This window comes from Vipera berus (assembly GCF_964194415.1).
Source record: "Vipera berus genome assembly, chromosome: 1".
Taxonomy (NCBI): domain Eukaryota; kingdom Metazoa; phylum Chordata; class Lepidosauria; order Squamata; family Viperidae; genus Vipera; species Vipera berus.
This window is the reverse complement of record NC_138202.1, coordinates 42371247-42392015: the sequence shown is the minus strand read 5'-3', so window position 1 is coordinate 42392015 and position 20769 is coordinate 42371247. Positions and strand designations below refer to the sequence as shown.

General features: G+C 37.9%; 1 protein-coding gene across 2 annotated transcripts in view; it reads right to left on the bottom strand.

The window, feature by feature from the left end:
• Nucleotides 1-1970: 1970 nt before the first annotated feature.
• The window catches only part of ITPK1 (inositol-tetrakisphosphate 1-kinase), a 136908-nt gene continuing 118109 nt past the window's right edge, over nt 1971-20769 (bottom strand). For both annotated transcript variants that reach the window (XM_081344762.1, XM_081344763.1), the window contains 4 exons: nt 19487-19652; nt 15395-15462; nt 14582-14744; nt 1971-9091 (listed from right to left, as the gene is read on the bottom strand). In XM_081344762.1, coding sequence (XP_081200888.1) covers nt 8772-9091; nt 14582-14744; nt 15395-15462; nt 19487-19652 — 717 coding nt within the window. In that variant the 3' untranslated portion in view covers nt 1971-8771. The remainder of the gene's footprint in view (nt 9092-14581; nt 14745-15394; nt 15463-19486; nt 19653-20769) is intronic.

Sequence of the window (20769 nt, the reverse complement as noted above, 5' to 3'; positions counted from 1 at the left end):
GCAAAAAGGAAAAAGGATTTATAGTTTTCTGTTATTTCTTTTCCCCTCCTCTCTTCCCTTCATTATCAGCTTTCTAGAATTATTTCTCCCATTAGATTTCCTGGATAAAATTACTTGCAATAACTTGTTAACATTCTGATTTAGAGATAGCACTCTTGACTGCAATATATTCTACGTAAAAACTAAGGAGAAAAATAAAAGACACAATCCTGGTCTCCCTTCTTTGCCTATTTCAGCTGCAATCTAATGTACTTTTAGATAACATTTTTGCAAAGACTCAAGACAGTGCAGTGATTAAAGTGCCAATTCTGGATTCTGTATATGGATATGGATTCACAGACAATTCCCCTGGTTTTTTGAATAAATCTAATCGTTTTGTAAAGTAAAAAAAATAACTCAGTGCACTGAATGAACTTGGCCTGTATATGCATGCTAGGTGGCTGGGTTCAATATACTGTTAAGAAGGTAACAAGGAGCGTTGTATTTTCTAAAGCAGGATGGACAATTTGCAGCCATTGGCTTATGTGCAGGCTTCAATAACTTTTCAAATAGCCTCTGCAAATGATTTCTACCCATCTCTGCTATAGAAAGTGAAATGTTTCTTTTACCATTCCACTGAATTGAGAGGAAGACACACAAAGACAGAAATCAAAGTCTATGTCTATTCCTAAAATGTAACCCTTTTTAATAAACTTTTTGCCATCTGCAGTTCAACTATGCCAGCCAAGTGTAGGAGTATAACACCACAGTATTCATCAGTGGGATGGGTCATTTTGATAGCACTGTCAATCAACTGTCCCAATGCCTGGAGGGCATAAGGGTGGATGGGGAGTAGTACTAAATGGCTATGGATATCTGGGCCTCCTAGAATTGGTGATGAGGATTTAGCTTTCTTAAAGAGTTGCCCCTTCCAAAAGATTCTGGTGCATCTCATAACACCCAAAATACATTTACAAACACATCTAGATAGGGTTATATTACCTCACTTAAGGCTAATGAGCAATTTGAGGATCTTTTGGACCTGCAACTTCTGCTTGAAAAATAGGTGATAGCTCTGGGCAAAAAAGGCATTTATATAGATCCACCTTGTATTCTAATTGTACCCTTTTGACTACAAGTGCTTTTGTCTTTTCACATATGGACTATTGTAATATGCTTTTATATAAAGTTGATCTTGAATACCTCAGAAACTGCAGCTGATCCAGAACGCAGCAACTTGGGCAGTTACCGGTATGCTTCAGTATATCCAGCTAAGATCTTTGATTTGGGAGATTCACTGGTTAACAAAAGGCTTTCAAGTATAATTCAAGGAGCTGGTTATTACTTTTAAAGCCCCTCACAGCATTAGACCTGGCTATTAGATACTTGAAGGATTATCTCCCAGTGTTAATCTTTTCCATCTGATCTGATAGAATTAGCATGCCCTGGTCCTGTTGATGTCACCCAATGGGACCCGGGATCTATGCTTTCTCTGGCACTGATGCCACCCTCAAAATCTCTCAATCTTGGTTTTTCTCCCAGGATTTCAATTAGTTTTATGGGTGGGGTCTTCAAGTGTATTCATGTAGTTGTGGAGGTATACTAAGCCATTTTTGATCATTTTCATTCATTTTTATATTGTACATTGCCCAGAGCTGATTTGAATTGGGTCTCCCTGTAAATCTACGAAATTATATTGTCACGCTAAAACGTTGGAGACCGCATTCCTGGTACCTCTGGTAAAAATCAACTAGCAGATGATTTTCTGGTTAAGATTTCTGGAGTGCATAAAGTGAGGACTAGAGGGTTAGGTAGCCTGATCTCACTGAAATGGAAATAAGTGCTTTGTGCCAAAGTTTAATAAATTGACACCATGCTACAATCTCTTAGAGTATAAATAATCTAGGTATATAAAGGTGTATCAACAAATTCAGATATGCAATATTTCAGTCATTAACCAGAAGACATAATGAGGTTTTGTATAAGGCATTTATTTTAATCATGTTTTTGGAAAATGGAGTTTTCTCTCTGAAGCAGACATTGAAACAACAGAGATTTAAGTGCATTTTAACTCTATGGTTAAAATAGTAAAATATTTGTCACAAGTGTTTGGTAAATAAGGAGAAAATAGAGAAAAAAGATTATGGAAATCAATGATTTAAGCAAGAGAAGCACCATGTGATTATTGAGAAGGACGTCAGTCATGCACTACGAGTAAACAGCCAAGGAACTAATGTTTTTGGTTTTATATAGGGCTATTTTTTTAAAAAATGAAATCATATTATATTCATATGCATGTGTGTATTGGTGGGTACACACTCTAAATACAAAAGAATTTAATTTTATGAAAGTAATTTTGTGAACAGGGCCAAAGCAAATCACAACACTCACACTTGCTAAATATAACACTATCTAAAATAGCAGAAGACAGCATTAATATCCTTAATTCAAACATGACATAATTAAAGAAACGGTCCAAGATAACTTCAACTTTGAACTGATAAAATGCTTAAGCATGCCTTAAATTTTTGTAAAACTTCCCACAACTTCTGTCCCATCCAAAAAAATAAAAAGAAGGGAAGAGGAAAAGGGGTAAGAAAACGAGATGTACAATCTATATTAGCGTAGAGTTGAGTCCAATTCACTGGAACATTAACTGGAATTGAACACAGGAGGAGATATATGAACTATATGAAAACACCAAGGAAGAAATCCAAAGAACTGGAAAAAAATACATCTCATATTTTTTACCGCACTTTTTTTCATAAAAATGATAAAGAATCCCTATTAAAGGGTGCACACAATCTCAAATATAGATGTCATATTTTTATACTTACATATTTGCATTTTATAAATATGACTTTCTTCACATACTAAACAATACTCTAAGATGTTGCTGTGCGAACGGTGAAAGATACAAGTGCCAATGGGCCGTAAACTACTTGCAAACAAGTTTCCTTCTGCACCCAATATTCTTATTCATTACAACATATAATATTTTGGTAGTGTTTTCTAAAGTAAAATCTAACAGCGCATTGAGAATTTATGTCTCAATTTTTCATTAAAAGCAAATTCTTAAATTATGCTCTGTTAAAATAAGATTAAACAAAACAATCAAAAGGAAAATAGATGCAATTTACAAAAATGGGATTGACTAAAGGAAACTTGTATTACAAAATACCGGTTGGTCCTTTGAACTTAGTAAATAACCAGTGCTGTCCTTGTTCCTTGACTATACTAATTCAAACAAAGGTGAGTTTGTACTAATTGAATTCTTCACACCACACTGCAATTTTTATTCTGAAAACTTGAATTGAATGGAAACTAAATTCAGTATTATATAATCCAGGAATAACATTCTTCTCTTCTTGTATATTCTTAGTCCCAACTGCATACAGAGTAATGTTTTATAAAGCCATTCTTATGTAAAGTATGTTAGCTAGGTTTATTGAGATACTGAGGAAGGAATGTTCTATTATTGAAAATTGGACTGGTTTATACTGATTTGCCATTTTGAAACAGAATTCAAAAATAAAACATTTAGTAAAGAAATGCAAAGAGCCTCTGGAAAAGTTAGCACTCAGTTTCTTTGACACAATCATGGGTAATTCCTGCCCTCATGAGGACTACATTTCTCAGAAAAATTGATTTTTCAAATTACAGCTGTAAGATGATCAATTACATATTGTGACAGACTGAAATATTACTTGCAAAGTAAAATTTTAATTTTGATACACTTAAAAAAAATGGGAGAGTACACTGTCTCAAAAGAGGAAGTCCTTTTACAAAGAAAGTTATTTCTTCTTGAACACCACCAATTTTATACATGATGGGTTCAAAAAAAAAAAAGATTCTGTAGGCAACAAATCAGATAATTCATTCATATTTACATGGATGGAAACAGGAAGGAGAAACTAAGAATAGAAGGGAGTAGAACAGCTGTATGAAGTTAGCAAAAGCAATAAAAAATAGTATTTTGATATGGTAGGTACGTCCAACATTCTTTCTTCGTATATATAGCTCAGTGCCAGGAATAATATTCTCAAGACAGGCTACCGTAGCATATTTTGAGAATAAAAAGTAAGGAATGTCTATTCCTTTTGTATACCACTGGAACATCAACAGTTACTGGTGCATTACATTCCCAGTGAGAGTGGCTCAAGAACCTTTTCTAGAAAAAAAGGGAATTTAAAAATCGATGTCAAAAACATCAACCTGGCACTTCTGAAAACAGCATAATTTTATTCTTTAATATGTTTGGGAGACCAAACTCAATCCACAGGTGTCTGCCACATCATGTACCTGTTTGTGCTTGCCAGCTCACACAATGATGTCAAACGAGAATAGGCTAGCAGTAGAATTGAGCACGATATAAGTATTCTGCGAAAAGATCTTACAAAATGCTCAGAACAACCTAAAGTAATCTGCACTTCTGAGTTATCAGGCATGGAAGGGAAGCTGCCAATTAGGAGAGCCCTTGCTGATGGCAAAAGGCTTGTTGATTCAGAAAAACCTTAATCTGCTTATTCAGATGACGTTGAACAAAAAAAGCCCAAGATACACACTTATCTAAGAGAGTTTTATACTATGTGTCTAAAAAATAATGACGTTATTCAGCTAAAGTATATGATGTTATGTAATTAATAATTCTAGTTAATTATTTCTTAGTTTATCTTTAAAAAAGTAGATTTCCAGTATTTTTTAAATGAATTACCATTTATAACTGATTATATAAAGCAAAGGAACAACAGCATATATAGAATGTAATTGATTGGCATATTTTGAAATTGACTTGAAAAGAGATTTAAAATCTTTTTTTAATATGACCTTTAGATTATCTGATCTAAAAAGTATATTTGTTGCAGATTAAAAAAATTTAGCCATTTTCAGTACCAACTGTTTCTCATTTTATAGTTTGGGTAATCTAGCAAAGGAGCAGATATTATTCACTCACATAAATCTAACATGTAATCTTCCTCAGATTTTGAACAGAATGTGATAACTCAGGTCTACTGAGTTTTTACATTTTTAGCTCTTTTTAATCACATTAAGTTTTTTATGAAATTTGACATCCAAACACATTTCTATAATAAAGACGGTGGACTGGTTTCTGGTAGAGATTTAAAGTATATTACTGAAAATATGCTTTACACAAAGAAACATTCTAATGAGAGGCACAAAAGTTTATTTGTAATGTATATACTGGAAAGCGCGGGGGGGGGGAAGATAGTTAAAATAGTTGCTTCTTATTTTGCTGCCACAAGTAGCGATGCAGTTATGGATAGTTACACTTTCTTAAACAAACTAAACATGAATCCTATTTAAGCCTGTCTACTTTCATTATCTTTCAATATCTAACAACATTAGTAATGCTTCTTTTGGGACTTACATGCACTGGCAATATTTTTGCTATTACTCAATAGACCCTCAAAAGTAGAGCTGGCCTTTCAGACTGAAACAAAAATTGGAATCATCCAACCAAACTACCACCCTCCTCTCCCAGGGCTTTCAGAAGAAAAAAAGAAAGACACATTTCTCTTCAATCTCTATGACAAATGTGAGGCTGTTCAGCACATTTCAGTTCTCACATAAAACTGCCCTTGGGGAGGAACAGATGGCGGTGTATCTAGATTGAAAAAGAGTTCAAGAAACTTACTGCAACAATACAGAGATGAAATAATTGATTTTGCATTCATTTTTTTTAGTACCATGTGCTCACTGCTCTGTAATGTAATAGCACACTGTGCTTTCTCTGGAACCTGACAATATTATTCATATTTTATTCCACGCGGAATAGTCTGACAGAAAAAAAATCACAGAAAGGATAACAAACTTATTAAACTAAATGCAAGATATGAACCACTTTGTCTTTTTTTAAATAAGCAGCAGTTACATCAAAGGGTGAACGAAGCTGACAACCTATTTGGCTACAGAATTAAATTAGACTCTAGTTAAAAGTCAAGATATGAACTGCACTTTTATAAGACATACTTTGTATTAAGACTTTGGAGAATTTATGAAATATATCATTTGTAAATAAATATAAAATGTACAATTACATATCAGTAGTTTATTTTGGAGAAATAAAACAGTGCAAAATAGGCTAGCCAAAATTTAGAAGGCAGCCATTAAAAGAAATTCTTAGTCATTATTAAAAATAGGAAATAGCAGAGAGATATTTAAACTGGATCAAATAGTTCAGGCTGATCAACAGTTTTGAAATGTCTTCTAAATAAACCAGATGGCACATTCTTTTTCTCAGCTTGCTCACCTCAGAACTGAAATGTAAATGATGATGTGGGGGAGTTTTTCCCCCCCTTAAAATTACAAATATTGTCATAATACCCCTCTGAATCAGATAATATTGCTTGTTCCCTGAAGATATGCCAGAAGAACTAAATTATTTTGCCTCTTTCTTTGGCTCTTCCACAAACTGTATAATAAAACAAGATGGTTTGAACGCTATTGCAAATTGCTAGTTTCTTGATCCATGCAAACAGCAGTCAAGGAGGTAGTATTTTTGGAGGGTGGGAATGGTAATGCTCAGTACAGCAATGAAATTACTCTTGCCTTAATTAATGTTACAGGGGAGGGAGAGACTCAGCTATGTTCAAAGGTGCCTTTCATTAGGACAATTTTGGCTTGTATTTTGTGTGTGTGTGTGTGTGTGTGTGTGTGTGTAATGTTAAAATCCTATCTTTTTTAATATTGAAAACTTTTAATGGTGTTGCTATATTGAAAAAAAGTTTATGAATATATGTCTGACCTATTTTTCACTCCCACCAAAGGCATGTAAAATATGCATGGGCAAATATCAATCATTTATTGGGAAATTGCAGCAACTGTTATTATTAAGACAAAAATTCAGGATCATCATAGGACTCAAATTTAAAATAGAAATAAACAAAAGGACTATATAGTATCATATAAGAAGTCTTTCTACAAATATTGTCTTCTCTTCCGCTATTTATAGTCAACACCTACTGCAAAATTATGAAGAACTTTAGAAACAAAATCACAAAGAAGCATAGCATTTCTTCCTATTAATTCTTGAACAGTTTCCTGCACTTACACTGTAGTTTAGAATCATTTCTGATCCTTTCTTTTTAACCTCCCTTTCATATTTTATCAGATATTTCCATTTTTTCCCTTACTCTAAAAACAAAGAAACAAATAAAAAGCTGCCATCAGTGGAGGAAAATATATTAATATCAGTTCATACATATTAAGAAATGGGTCATCTTTATAGGAACTGAAGAGAATCTGAGAATTCAAACTTTCTTTAATCCAACAAAAACACATAATGTCGCCTGTATGCAAATATTGCCAATATATTATCCTTTTAAAAATTGGGATTCATGTGTACAACTTGTAGTATGTATATAGCATACATTCACACTACTACCTGAGTGTGAATTAGTCCATAGATCCCTAATTCATGATAATCAATCTTTCCAAATGTATCTAAATACGTAACACATTTTAACGTTTCCTGAGACAATTTAAAGATTGTCTCAAATTAAGAGTCCCCAAACTCATTCATAGTACCTTTTCAAATTCATGACCAGTTCAAAGCTGCACAAAGATGATGTGTTGAAAGAAACAGAGTGAAAGATGCACTGTTGTTTTGTTACTTGTTCTTAAAATATAACCAGACTGAATTACAGGTTAGATAAATATTACCCTTATACTGTATTCCAAATGTTCAACTCCACAAATGATAGACCAGAAATGGAGACAGATTGCTGCTAATTTAACAAATTTACTTTTACTTCTACCCACCACTAAGAAAAAATACTTGTGCAGAGTAGTGCTTATAAACAGGCCCCTAGATCACATGTAATGCTAATCCACAATTTGAGTTTCTCGTTTAACATGATGCACAAGTCCACTCTAACAAATAAACCATGATTTATAAATCATAGTGAATGGATCTGTGCACCATACAAAGCTACAAATAAGTCACCCTATCGGTTAATAAATACGTGAAAGAGATGTCCTTTTGTCTCAGGATCAGTAAAGCAGCAGAAAAAGAAAAGGCCAAACTTCCTAGCTTGTTCTTATGCCAGATGTGGTAATCCTCCAACAATTATGGAGTCCTCTGCCCCAAATGAGATTAATGGCAGTGTCAGCCTATAGTTTTTCACAAGAGCAAATAAACACCCATGCATTCTTCTTCTTCAGGGAAATGGGAAACCATTTGAAGCAGTTTCTAACTTCAAAGTTTTCCACAAAGAAGTAAAATGCTGATCTTGGGTATGCAGATTTCCTCTGGATTTAGGTGTACAATAAACACATGTTTTACTCTTTGGAATGGGCTTTTTGGGGAAAAAGATGGAAGGGGGTTGAATCCAAGTGTGCAAATTTTCAACACAAATCCTTATCAATCCGGCACAATTCATTACCCAACTCTGGTCAATGATTACAAAGAGAAAGAAAAGGCATCGGAAAAAGACAAATCCATCCTCCCACATTAAGATATAGTGTTTAAGATACATGCACACAACAGGCACCCATACATGGATGGATAAACTCACTATAGAACAGGGGTCCTCAAACTTGGCCACTTTAAGACTTGTGGACTTCAACTTCCAGAATTCCACAGCCAACATGGAGTTGAAGTCCACAAGTCTTAAAGTGGCCAAGTTTGAGGACCCCTGCTATAGAACTATAAGAGTAATCTGTTAATATGGACCCATATCACTAATTTCACTTTTCTTTCAAAAAATTACACGGAATTCACAGCCCAGGGGCTGACAGCCTTCTTTCTCAGTCTGTGGCACAGAGAGGGATCACTGAGAGGAAGCTTTCGTGGCCAATGTGGCCACACAATGCTGCTGAAAGCTTGGTGACATGGATGAGTTACAGCCCAGCCTCTGGTGCTGCAGTTTGACTGAGCTGCTGCTCTCATTCTCCACAATCCAGGGGTCTTGGCTTGCCCTGCTCCGACAACCAGTGTTAGCACAGCACGTCCGCTCCCCCACAAGGCTGCTGCTCTGCTCTGCCAGGAATTTGTTATGGTTCAGCTGGGACAACTCTGGCGTTTGCTCCTGCAGGGCAGTAGCTATATGATTCAGGAGGTCGGTGAAAAACTCTGAGACACCTTCATATCCTGAAAGTAATGAAGAAGTCAGGAGATAAAACATTAGTTATGACTACCATTTTCTTAAAAGTTCTCCTCCCCCCCCTTCATGCTTAAGAAGATGGCACATTACCTATAGCGATATTTCATCAAATGGTGTGCTCTACCTCTTAAAAATATCTTTAACATATGTCCCATATTTTATTTCTCTGACTGCCAAAACTGTTAAGTGCTCTTTTTAAAAGTACAAAAGTTTTGCAGACATCTCTGAACAAAGGAAGATCTAAGAGACTGTTTCCTTTCTCCTGATCAACGTTATTGATATTAATTGGTGCTTGACTGCTATAGAGATAGGCACAGGATTCAGTTTAGATGGAAAGATCACTGGGGGAATAAAAACCTTGCTTCTCCAAAGGTGATACTACAATATAGTGATATAAAACATATTGCTAGATTCCTGCCATGCTTTTAAGAGATATTATTTTTTCCAGATAAATGATAATTCCTCTTGACAGAGTAGGATAAACACACTACAGAGAGAAATCTGGACATTTTTAAACACAATGGCAAGAAATGTTAATCTAAACACAAGAGACATATCCTGACATTTTTGTTTTGTTACTTAAAGAGTTTAATTCAAAGAACTAACTTTCCATTTTCAATCAAAGTCTTATGCTGCCCTTCAACTTAACATTATGTATTGTCCCATTCCACCTCTTGTTCTCGGGAGCAGCTCCTCTCAAAAGCTGTACGTTGTATGTAAAATGAATTTTGTTAGTGCTTCTTGTAAAATTGTTTAACGTAATGAAAATCCTATTGCATCTTGTTTGTCAGAAACATATCTGCTATTGTAAACGGTGTATGTGAGCAGTGTACACACAATGCAATGTGGGATTTATTGGGATGCTGCAATTCAACAGATGTCATTTTAAATGTCCTATGAAGTCAATTTCATTGGAAGGACCAGTTTAGCTTTAGGGTAGAAACAGTTTTGTATGCAAGAGACCACCAGGTTGAGATCTATAATTTTCACCGTTAAAAGGATAAAGAGTAATATGGGTAGAAGAAAACACCTTGGCTGATAGTCGAAGGGAAAAAAAATCTCTTTTAGCATATAATCAGCTCTAGACTTAATGGTCTCAGAACCTGAATCATTCCCCACTTCTTTTTAAAAGCAAGGAAAAAAACGACAGCATTAGCAGATGTCTCCTATGAGAAAACAGATGATTTAATTTGCTGAAGAAAATTAGAATGAATTTGCTCTGCAGAATTTTTAGGGAATTCTCAATGAAAATAGGAAAGAACAGCTTGAAAGCCCAAGACCAAATAGTCGGTCTAATAAGCGCTTACTACTGGCACTAAAATAAAACTGAAACCACACTGATTTGGGAGAATAGGGTGGGTTTGTTTTTGTGAAACACATCCCAAGAATATAACACTCTTGTTCCTTTCTTAAATAGATAACAGCAGAGCTCTTCTGAAGTGTTCTTGAACTTCAAGGTATACTTTTTAAAAAGATAAGTTTTTAAAAATCTAGCATTTCTACTGCTTCTGTTCAGTTTGGTATGATTCAGTTTCTAAATGTAATAATAAGTAAATAAGTAAATAAATAAATAGCTTTGCAGCCTGTATTTTTTAAGAGTACCAACTTATTTGTAGACCAAATGAAATCGATAGAAAAGTAGTTGGTTTTTGACTGATGGGAAAGTTTTTGATTTGGGAGTGCCCAAGTGGATGGAAATACTTAATGCTACCAGAGAAACCAAATGGTGCTGATCAGACGGTGATTGATAATATCTAGAGGCAGCCAGTCAGCTGAAAGGAGGAAAAAAGCTGGTTAATTAGATCACTAATGAAATCAGCTATAGGGCTGAAGACAACAAGAATATACTGAAGCAGTGAATAAAAACAAAGTCCGCCTTCTGCATTAATTTACAGTTTCTTAAGTATACTTTATAAGGGACGCGGTGGCTCAGTGGGTTAGGCCACTGAGCTTGTCGATCAGATGGTCGGCAGTTTGGCGGGTCGAATCCTGAGTGCCGCGTAGCAGAGTGAGCACCTGTTACTCGTCCCAGCTTCTGCCAACCTAGCAGTTCAAAAGCACGTAAAAATGCAAGTAGGAAAATAGGGACCACTACGGTGGGAAGGTAACAGCGTTCCGTGCGCCTCTGGCGTCTAGTCATGCCGGCCACATGACCATGGAGATGTCCTCGGACAAGCGCTGGCTCTTTGGCTTTGAAACGGAGATGAGCACCGGCCCCTAGAGTCGGAAACGACTAGCACGCATGTGCGGGGGAACTTTATGCAAACTTTCCACACCTTAAGTGTGCCTCAGATACATAGATACAGGTGTCCTGAATGATGATCATGCCAGTGCAGCAGTATGTAAGCTGAGATCCATACCACCGCTAGGTACCCAGGTTGGGGAAAGTTAAGAACCTTCATAAGGTCTTATCTTGCGGCGATAAGGACGGCGAAGTCTAACTACTTTGCCGCCCTTATCGCGTCCGCAGATAATCGCCCGGCCGCCCTGTTTAGGGTGACTCGCTCCCTCCTTAACCAGGAGGTGAGGGAGGATCCCTTGCAGGGACGAGCCGAGGAGTTTAGTCATCATCTGACGGACAAAATCGCTCGGATCCGGACCGGCTTGGACTCTGACTGGGCAGAGTCTGATGTGGAGGAATCAGGCGGTCTTGAGCACGTTATCTGGACTGAGTTCGACCCTGTTTCCCCTGATGATGTGGACAGGATCATGGGGAGACTGAGCTCCACCACCTGTTTGTTGGATCCGTGCCCCTCCTGGCTAGCTTATGCGGCTCGGGAGGGAACACGAGGCTGGTTCCATGCAGTGATAACTGCTTCTTTGAAGGAGGGTGTCTTCCCTGCCGCCTTGAAGGAGGCGGTGGTGAGACCCCTCCTCAAGAAGCCTGCTTTGGACCCGGCTGTTTTAAACAACTATCGTCCAGTCTCCAACCTTCGCTTCCTGGCGAAGGTTGTTGAGAGTGTGGTGGCGCATCAGCTCCCTCTGTTCCTGGAGGAAACTGATTATCTGGACCCGTACCAATCGGGCTTCAGGCCCGGACACAGCACGGAGACGGCATTGGTCGCGCTGGTGAATGATCTCTGGAGGGCTAGGGACAGGGGTTGCTCCTCTGTCCTGGTCCTATTAGATCTCTCAGCGGCTTTCGATACCATCGACCATGGTATCCTGCTGCGGCGTCTCAGGGGGTTGGGAGTGGGAGGCACCGTCCTACGGTGGTTCTCCTCCTACCTCCAGGGCCGCTCGCAGTCGGTGTTGACAGGAGGGCAGAGATCCGCCCCGAGGTCTCTCATTTGTGGAGTCCCTCAGGGGTCGGTTCTCTCGCCCCTCCTGTTCAACATCTACATGAAGCCGCTGGGCGAGATCATTCGTGGTTTTGGGGTGGGGTATCACCAGTACGCTGATGATACCCAACTTTTTCTTTCCACCCCGAACCAACCCAGTGATGCCCTCTCCGTGATGTCCCGGTGCCTGGAGGCGGTCCAGGTCTGGATGGGGAGAAACAGGCTTCGTCTCAATCCCGCCAAGACTGAGTGGCTGTGCATATCGGCGTCTCGGGTTAACCAAGTTATTCCACCTCTAATGATGGGGGGTGAGGTGTTACCCCCCGTTGATAGGGCTCGCAACTTGGGCGTCCTCCTGGATTCACGGCTCAATTTTGAAGATCACATAGGAGCCGTGACCAGGGGGGCTTTTGCACAGGTTCGCCTGGTGCGCCAGTTGCGTCCCTATCTGGACCGAGACGCCCTACGCACAGTCACTCATGCGCTTGTGACCTCCCGTTTGGACTACTGTAACGCTCTCTACATGGGGCTGCCCTTGAAGACCACTCGGAGGCTTCAACTGGTGCAGAATGCGGCCGCGCGAGTTGTAATGGGGGTTTCCCGATACTCCCATGTAACACCTCTACTCCGCGAGCTGCATTGGCTTCCGGTTGCCCTCCGGGTGAAATTCAAGGTGCTGGTTATCACCTATAAAGCCCTACATGGCCTGGGTCCGGGTTATTTGAGGGAACACCTGCTGCCGGCATCAAACGCCCTTCGCCCAGTGCGCTCCCACAGGGAGGGTCTGCTCAGGGTTCCGCCGGTGAGAGATTGCCGGCGGGTGACACCCAAGGATAGGGCCTTCTCAGTGGGAGCGCCTGCCCTCTGGAACCAGCTGCCAGTAGAGCTGAGGACTGCTCCCGACCTCCGATCATTCCGCCGGGGCCTGAAGACCTGGCTCTTTAAGCTCTCGGGCCCAGGCTGAGGGGAAAATTTTAACTGGGGTTTTAATGTACAGGGTGAATTTAATGCTTTTTAAATTGGTTTTAACTTTTGTATGTTTTGATTTTTAATTCCCTGTAAACCGCCCTGAGTCCTCAGGGAAAGGGCGGTATACAAATGCAAATATTAAATTAAATTAAATTAAATTAAGACAATTCATAAGAACATATTGCATTTGAATATGTATTTTGCCAAGTCTCCATTACCTTGTTAACTTTCCAAAATCAGCCTTACATAGCATGATCAATAACAAGAGATCACATCCAAAACTTTCAAAAAACACAATCTGCCTACAATCTTGTGTGTATAGAGTTATACTTGTGACTGCAACTGAGCCCAAAATTTCTGTTGCTAAGTGAGTCATTTGTTAAGTGAGCTTTGGTCCATTTTATGGCCTTTCTTGCCACAGTTGTTTAGTGAATCACTGCAGTTGTTAAGTCAGTAACACAGTTTTAAGTGAGTCTGGCTTCCGCATTAACTTTGCTTGTCAGGAGGTCACAAAAGGTGATCACCTGTCCCCAGGACTGCAACCCTCATAAATATGAGTCAGTTGCCAAGCGTCTGAATTTTGATCAGGTGACCATGGGGATGCTGCAAAGAGTGAAAAATGGTCATAAATCATTTTTTTCCAATGCCATTGTCACTTTGAATTGTCACTAAATGAACTACAGGTTGTAATTCGAGGGCTATCTGTATTTAGATCTGTAAAGGGCCCATTGCATAATTTGAATTTCTAAGTGAATTGAGGATCTTACTCACATAGATTACCCATCTGCTCTTGAACTTGCTGAGTGAGGTAAGGGTAAAATTCCGACAGAAGTGTTGATACTGAACCCAGATCCAACCACATGGCTCAGCTACTTTCTTCATATATGTCTTGAGAGCGAGCACATTTTAAAACTTTTAAAGAGGAAAGCCACAGTTTGGAGCCCTCAAGAGTATCTCAAAATATTTTTTTTTATTTTTGGATGGAATTCTATTATTTGCATTTAATCTGATTTGATTTTAGTTAAATCTACATGAAATTTATATTTTTATTTTTCACCCTGGTCTTGACCTTACTCATTTTTGGAAGTTGAATTCTTGGTATACCATTTAAAGGACAACTGTGGGTCTTTGTCTGAAAAAAATATTCTGCACTGTTGCTTGAAATGAATGTTAACATTGAGGTACGGTATTTGTATTTTGTTCATTGTATATCATTTTTGCTCTCACCTGGAAATGCATTGATATCAATGACTGCATGTTGACCAGTCTGATTATTAATGATAATGTCAATGCCAAAGAGAGAAATCCCCAAAGTCTTCCTTAGTGTCTTTGAGATTGCTTGGATAACGTCGTCATTTGGTCTCTCAAACACCCCTTCTATTTTATCAAGCTGCAAAAATAAAAAATAAAAAAAGAGAGAGAGAGATAGAAAATGACATCGTAGAGGGATATTAAAGAAAAAACAGGTATCCCCACATTTCCTCCAGACATGAAATACATCCTCTGCAGAAACCACAGATCAGTCTGAAATCTTGCCAAATCTTTGGGGAAAAAATGACAATTTTAAGGTGGCAGGGCTAGCAGAGGCCATGGACTGCAGGACAGACAAATGGGCAAAGATGTGGAGGGGCAGAGAAGTGGGTAGGGTGGGGGAGCTGAACCCCCCCTGTGATCGCAAGCGCAGATGAGCTGGAACAGCCCCAACTTTGGGGACTGGGTATAAGGACCATTCACCCAGAGACTCTAATTTTGATTGGTCGTTGAATGAATGGTTATTTACCAAGTATCATAATTCTTATGTTTCAAGGAAAGTGTGTGTTGTCACTGTGTGTTGGGGGGAGGGAGCACGGGGAGAGAGAGGCTCAGCTAATCTCAATGTACACATCTTGTACTTTGACAATAAAGGTTTATTATTTGAATGATTCTAAGCTTCTGCTTTCCTGCAATAATTCCTAAAATAAACCTGAAAAGAACAGTGTTAAATTGAGAGGAGCCTATTGTCAGAATCAGAATTTGGAGAAAGAAGTCTGGAATACTTACTGCTGTTAAGATGGAAGAGGATTCTGGTTTTGATACATTGTGGCTGTTGAAAAATATTGATTCTCTATCTAGAGATTGGAAATTAAAGAAAAAAACAATAAGTTACAAACAAATCTGTAAAACTAAAAAAAAATACATGCAAGTAACAAACAATTGCTCTTAAAAGTTACATTCAAAATCACCACTTAAGTCTTAAAAATATTTGAATATACAAGCACTAGAGGGCACTATAACTTATATTTTCAACAAGTAAAATCCTTGGATTTTACACCATTCCTATTTGTACTGAGCTCTAATCAATTGCCATAATACAATGTCCTGGCTTCCATAATTGACGAGGAAATAATAGCTTTGTTGCATAAAGGAGTAAAGCTTTTAACAGATTTATTTATTTGAAACAATAACAAAACAAAACATGGAAGAAATGACAGGAGCTGCTAGAGGTACCTGCGTTGATGCTGGCTTCAAAAAAAAATAGTAATAATTCAGCAATGAAACAAGAAGAAGCAATGCCTTTTAAGAGTCTGAGCTGCTTATGCCCAGTCACTGAGCTGTAGACAGGTTGTTTGTGATCACCAAAGAACTTCTTGTACATCTACTGGGTGAGGGATGTCTGTAAGATAAACTCAGCAGCCTTCTGTTTGGGCTAATTTTTGTGAAGCTATTTTTTCTGTTGTTACTTTGCCAATAGGTTTGCCTAGAACTCTGATTAACACACCCCTCTTTGACTTCCACCTCTTGGTCTGTGACTTACAATTTGTCCTATCCTGCTGGTATATATCTCCACTCCAAGCCCATTGGGAGATGCTGTGGAAGACATGACCCGGTGTCTGGAGGCTGTCAGGGTCTGGATGGGGAAAAACAGGCTCAGACTTAACCCAAACCAGATGGAGTGGTTGTTGCTCCAGAGGCCGACTTCTCCATCTTTGATTTGATGGGATTATGCTCCACTATGCACTGAAGACAGTCACTCATGCCCCTGTCAATTCATTCTACATAGGGAAATGCTTGAAGATCATCCAGAAATTTTGGGTGGTCAAGAATGAACATATTACAGCATGTATACCCAGAGGCCAATTACAATACTGGCATATTACATCACTGCTGTGGGAGTTGCACTGGTTACTAGAAGGTTTGTGAGTGCAATTCAAAGGGCCAATCACTATAAAGCTGTGAGTCTCTGGGCCATACCGTAGAGACTGTTTTTTCCCATATGGTTTCAATCTGTCCCAATCTGAACTAGGGAGCACCAAAGGATCCCTATATATCAGGAAATACTATGGGAGGTGACCTGACAAGAGATGTTCTCTGCAGCACACCTCCTTTGGAACTGATTGCCCCCTGAATCAAGGATAGCACCCATCCTTATGGTTTTTCAGAAGCAGGTGACCACACGGCTCTTCCAGAAGACCTTGGCGGGTTATAGTCAGTGGCGCCAAACCAAATGCCAAATTAATGTGTAGTTATGTAACAACTCTAATTTGGAGAATTAGATTATGAGTTTTATTATATAATTGATTTTAATATTAATTTTGCACTGTCTTTATACAAGAAATCCTGTAAGCTGTTAAGATTTCAAGTAGTAGATCAATCACATAGAGAAATTAAGAAATCAAGAGTTTCTGATACTGCAGCCCATTTGCCCATGTAAATAATTAGTCATATCTGAAGTACTCCTAAAAGAATGAAGATGTATTCATTGATTCATTAGAAATAAGCACAAGATGAATTATTTTCTAGCCATCATCCCAAATTTTCATTTCAGGTGTCAACTGAAACATTAAAAAATAAAGGAGTAATTTTTGGCTAAAGTGAAGTGTGCATTGGTTTAAAACTTACAACAGAATATGTATTTAAACTGAAAACTTGGATAAGGTTATAACAAACAACCCGAAAGATTATTGATTACTGATTAACAAGTATATATGAAACTGCTTCCAATGTTTTTTACTGCACTACATAAGCTAAAACAATACAAAAAGGCACAGCATAAAGACACACAAGGCAAGAGGAAAAGTAGAACCTAAGTAAAAACATTGCGAAATGTAATTTTGGTAACATATTCTTTCTTCCCTTCCATTCCATTCTCTTCCCCAATCACTACACACAATTTCAATATTTATGTTATGCTTTTATTATTTAATATTAAACTTTTGTCTGTTTGTAATTTATTTGTTGTTTTAAATTAGTCTTCTTTTTCTAAAAGCCATATTCCAAAGGTCTGAATAGCCTTGCTGGGTAATGCACTGTTATATAAGGGAGCCTTTCCTGCTTAAATTTGATTAAATTTTTATTATGAATACATATTGTCAGTTTTGTTATTGCTGCCTGTTCACCAATTCAGGTCTCCTGCTCTTGTATTGCTGGCACAATGTTACTTTTCCAATGTTGTCATTCTTGCCATTGGCAGCATATAAATAAAATGTATCAAACGTATTAAAATATATTTTCTGGAATTCCCCAAATTGTAGGATATTCGAAACATCCTAATCGGGAACAGCTGACAGTCTTATTATTTCTGTCTTTGGGTATGATTCTTTAAAAGTCATTGATATTAATGGGTATTGCTACAATGTAGAAAACAGAAGTCAAAAATTAACTTTGCATTGTATGAAGAAAAAAAAACCTAAAATAAATATTCATATTGCTAAAATCTAGAATCATAAATCTATTTTGAACGTGACCATTCTACAAGGGAACCTTTTGAAGGTACTGAAAGAATGTGGGAATAATTTTATTATTAAAAAGGTATAATTCAGTTAATGGAAGGAACAGTTTTTAAATATGGTATTCAGTACATAATTTCTCTATTTATGTACCATTTAAACTTCAGTTGAATAATATATTGACTGAAGATTGCAGGTTTATCTGTGATGAATATGTTAAGTGCTACTTGAGTGCTGACTATTTAAACAAAAAACAAAAGCAGGATTAGTATTTGGACAGGAGACTACTAGGAATGACCACAGTTGTAGTAAAAAATTTTTTAAAAAACCCTGTAGAATTCAGTGATAAATCACTTCTATAATCTTACGAAAATGGCATGTACACTAGGAATTGTACTGAACTAAAAAGAAAAGTAAAGTTTTTATACCAATTGTAATCATTTTTTATATTATGGTTTGTTATCTAGTTGTGTATTACTTTTTAGATTTTGTGACTTCAGCAATTTTTTTAAATTTCACCTTGCTATTTTACATACTTGCCTTTGGATAAAATATTTATAAATCAACATAGCATATTTGACAGTGATTCAACATAAATAATTAAATAAAAGCGGATCTATTACAGTTTACAAAAATGTTTTGTTCATAAGAAGTAAAGAAAAAAAATGAAATCACAGAACATTTTAACTCAGTGCATTTTTCCTTGTATGATATACCATAACCAGAGCATCTAAATATTATGAACCAATTTTAAGAATTTCATTAGTATGATTTCAAGCAAACTGCATATGAATAAGATGCCAAAGCCTTCACGAAAGATCACAATATGATCAATGAATCAATCATATTTATATAGCTGCCCTTTTCACAAAATGTGATTTTGGGTGCTTACAATAAAGTTCAGGTGGAATGTGTCGTACAGAGAAAATTTCCCCAAAATTCTTAGAGGAAGAGTTGAGTAGAGATGATCAGGGTCAAGTATCAAATAGAATTTGAAACTAACTGCATCCAGCCACTGATTTATGATGCCATAATCTCAAAACCTCTATGGAAGCTAGACAGGGTTAAAAGCATGTAGGAGCTCTTCTGCTTCCATCTTGACTTGCTTATTTTAGGAAGTCTGTAATATCCTCCCCTTTTTCTCCAGTTTTAGATTAGTACTTTGGTACATAAATTTGAATGCATGTAGCAGCTGTTGGCAAGATCAGTTGCTATCTCCCAAAGAAATTACTGCTACAATGGTTTTGGGGGGGGAGATAAGGGAGAAATTAAAAAATATCAAAAATACAAAAAGTCAGGGAAACAATGAGTTCAATCTTCCTCAACCTGATTTCCTCTATGTGTTTTGGATCAGGACTCACCAAAATGTTGTTCTTCAGATTTTCCCACTAGTACACCATGTTGAATTACCACTTCCAAAGCTTACCAGAAATGCCTGCTGAGAAGTTCTTCACAGAGGGCCTCTTCACCACAGTATATGACTCCCCAACCACAAAGACTTTGTACAGGACAGCATTGTGGTTGATGAAACTTTGAATCACACATGGAGGTTGGATGGCTTTCAGGCCTTCCCGGTTGAATATGATAGCCATCTGAAAAATAAAGATACGACTTGCAATTACAGTCATACAGATGAAAAATACATGTTTCACATAAACAAGCATTGGATTGGTTCCAGTAGCAGTATGCACAGCATGCATGCATGCATCCATCCATACAATTATTTGCTGCTGCTGTCAGTGGTGTTAGTATACATTCAGATGGTTTTAAAGGGGATTAGACAAACTGATGGAAGATTGGGTTATTGGTGTTTATTATTCTTGATTAGACCTAGCAAAACTTAAATACAAGCTACTAGGGAGCAGGAATAAAGGTAAAGGTAAAGGTTCCCCCGCACATGCGTGCTAGTCGTTTCCGACTCTAGGGGCCGGTGCTCATCTCCGTTTCAAAGCCGAAGAGCCAGCGCTTGTCCGAGGACATCTCTGTGGTCATGTGGCCGGCGTGACTAGACGCCAAAGGCGCACGGAACGCTGTTACCTTCCCACCGTAGTGGTGGAGCAGGAATAGAAGAACATTATGGCTTTCCTTTCTGTTTTGTCAGCTTCTTGAATACAGTTGCTTGATCAATGTAGAACACATAATGTTGAAGTGTTTATGATACTGGCTTGGTCCAGCAGAGCTCTTCTTATGCTTTTAGGCCAAGTATTCAGATAAACTGGGGAGTGGGGGGTGGGTAGGCGGAGAACTGTGCAGAACTGTGCTATCCAATTGGAAACACTTGGCATTCTGTCCCTCCAACTTGCAGCTGATTTCTTATTTAGCCTTTCCCCCAAATTTACTTAATTATGCTTATCTACTGCTTCCTTATGCCAAAGCATCTCAAAATGGTTTACAATAAAATACAGAATAAAGCAATTATGTAATGGGATGGAAATGGTAATAGTCATCCTATATGACCATCATAGATCCCTTATTGGGTTAGGATATTTCTCTTGCTCTTGTGAGAACTTTTGGCAGCATTTAAAAACACTATCCATGGTATCTGGAGGGTCACCTATGTGAGTTGGGCGTACTATACTTCAGTGCTTCTGCTCTTATCTTTTGTAACCCCCCCTCCCCCCCCAAATCCTGGCATTTTGTAAAGCTGTCAATATCCTATTCCATTTTTGTTTTTACCCAAGTCGTCATTATTTAATGGCCATTATTTTG